At 43.8% G+C, this 1,430-nt stretch overlaps 1 protein-coding gene across 4 annotated transcripts in view; it reads left to right on the plus strand.

Moving 5' to 3' along the window:
• The window catches only part of col4a3 (collagen, type IV, alpha 3), a 44,790-nt gene that overhangs the window by 15,299 nt on the left and 28,061 nt on the right, over positions 1-1,430 (plus strand). For all 4 annotated transcript variants that reach the window (XM_005737493.1, XM_005737492.2, XM_005737491.1 and 1 more), the window contains exons 15-19: positions 205-249; positions 370-432; positions 518-562; positions 851-904; positions 998-1,039. In XM_005737493.1, the coding sequence (XP_005737550.1) occupies positions 205-249; positions 370-432; positions 518-562; positions 851-904; positions 998-1,039 (249 nt within the window). The remainder of the gene's footprint in view (positions 1-204; positions 250-369; positions 433-517; positions 563-850; positions 905-997; positions 1,040-1,430) is intronic.

The following is a 1,430-nucleotide window of genomic DNA, read 5'->3' on the forward strand; positions in this document are numbered from 1 at the left end:
CAGTCTCTCTGTGGGTCTCAGTCTCTCTGTGGGTCTGTCTGTCTCTCTGTGGGTCTCAGTCTCTCTGTGGACCCACAGTCTCTCTGTGGGTCCTTCAGTCGCTCTGTGGGTCTGTCTGTCTCTCTGTGGGTCTGTCAGTCGCTCTGTCTGTCTGTCACTTTGTCAGTTTCTCTTGGGCTTCTCTGATGTGCTTTTGTTTTACAGGGAGAACCAGGTGACAGTGGAGAAAAAGGTTGTCCTGGTCGTCGCGTAAGTGTCAAATTGTTGGCCTGGGCTAATCATAAACTTTTTTTAAGCCAAAAAAACTATAAATTATTATTCTGTGAATTTTTATTTTTAAGTGATGAGCGCTTTTGTTTTCTCCTCCAGGGTAACCCTGGGAGGTTGGGGATTAAAGGAGAGAAGGGGGAGAAAGGTGACACTGGCTCCCTGGTAGGAACAACAAAGACATGTAGTCTTCAATTTTAAGTCACATTTCTTTATAGGAATATAAACCTGGAACATGTTTGTGTTTCAGGGTAAACCAGGGAAGGATGGACTCCGTGGAGAGCTTGAAGAACAGGTAACAACCCGCTGAGTCAGTTTGTTTTCAACATTTGGCCCACTTGAGACTATCAAAATAAAACAGGAAGGCCTCCTCCTTCATTATACCATCCACTGTGTGCAGTGTACCAGAAACACTGGCAGCAAACAGCCCACAGCGTGATGCTACCACCACCATGCTAACCCTGTCCCTTTATCTACCAGCTCTAGTTAATTTGTTGGACTTGTCATGATAAAAGACATCAGAACTTTCACTTATAAAAACATTTAAGTTTATATATTTGTGTTTAAATCTGTATGTCTACAGGGAGACCCGGGAGATCCTGGGTTTCTCGGACCTCCAGGTATCGATGGAGACATGGTGAGTACTGGACAAGACACAGAATGCATTACTGCATTACTGCAGTGCTGCAGCCAGCGCGGTGTCATTTTACGGTACTGTTTATGTTTCCAGGGAGAGAAAGGTGACCGTGGTCCTCCGGGCACTCCGGGAGATGTGAGTCTCTTTTTTTCTGTACATATCACAGGAACAGTTGCCAGATCGTCTAAAGTTAGTGCAGTCCTTCTCAAATAGTGGGGCAACCACCCCCTCCACCCCCACAGGTGGGATGCCGGTGTGATGACGCGTGTGCAGCGCTCGCCTTCACTGCCAAACTGATGCACGTTAAATGTAGTTTAGAGAGCTGCAGTACTAGTACATGCACTTTCTAATAAAGGTACAGTTTTTTTTAAGTTGATCAGTTTTTCTTTCCTTTTTTGTTTTCTTTAAAGTTAATAAGGAAACAATGTCATGCAGAGATGTACTTAAAATAACAATTCAATAGAGAAATGATACTATTTCAAGTCGCGGGGGTGGGGTTCTTCTTTTTTTTTTTTTTTTTTTTTTT

Source organism: Pundamilia nyererei, unplaced genomic scaffold (assembly GCF_000239375.1).
Source record: "Pundamilia nyererei isolate P.nyererei 1_Seehausen unplaced genomic scaffold, PunNye1.0 scaffold00076, whole genome shotgun sequence".
Classification (NCBI taxonomy): Eukaryota; Metazoa; Chordata; class Actinopteri; order Cichliformes; family Cichlidae; genus Pundamilia; species Pundamilia nyererei.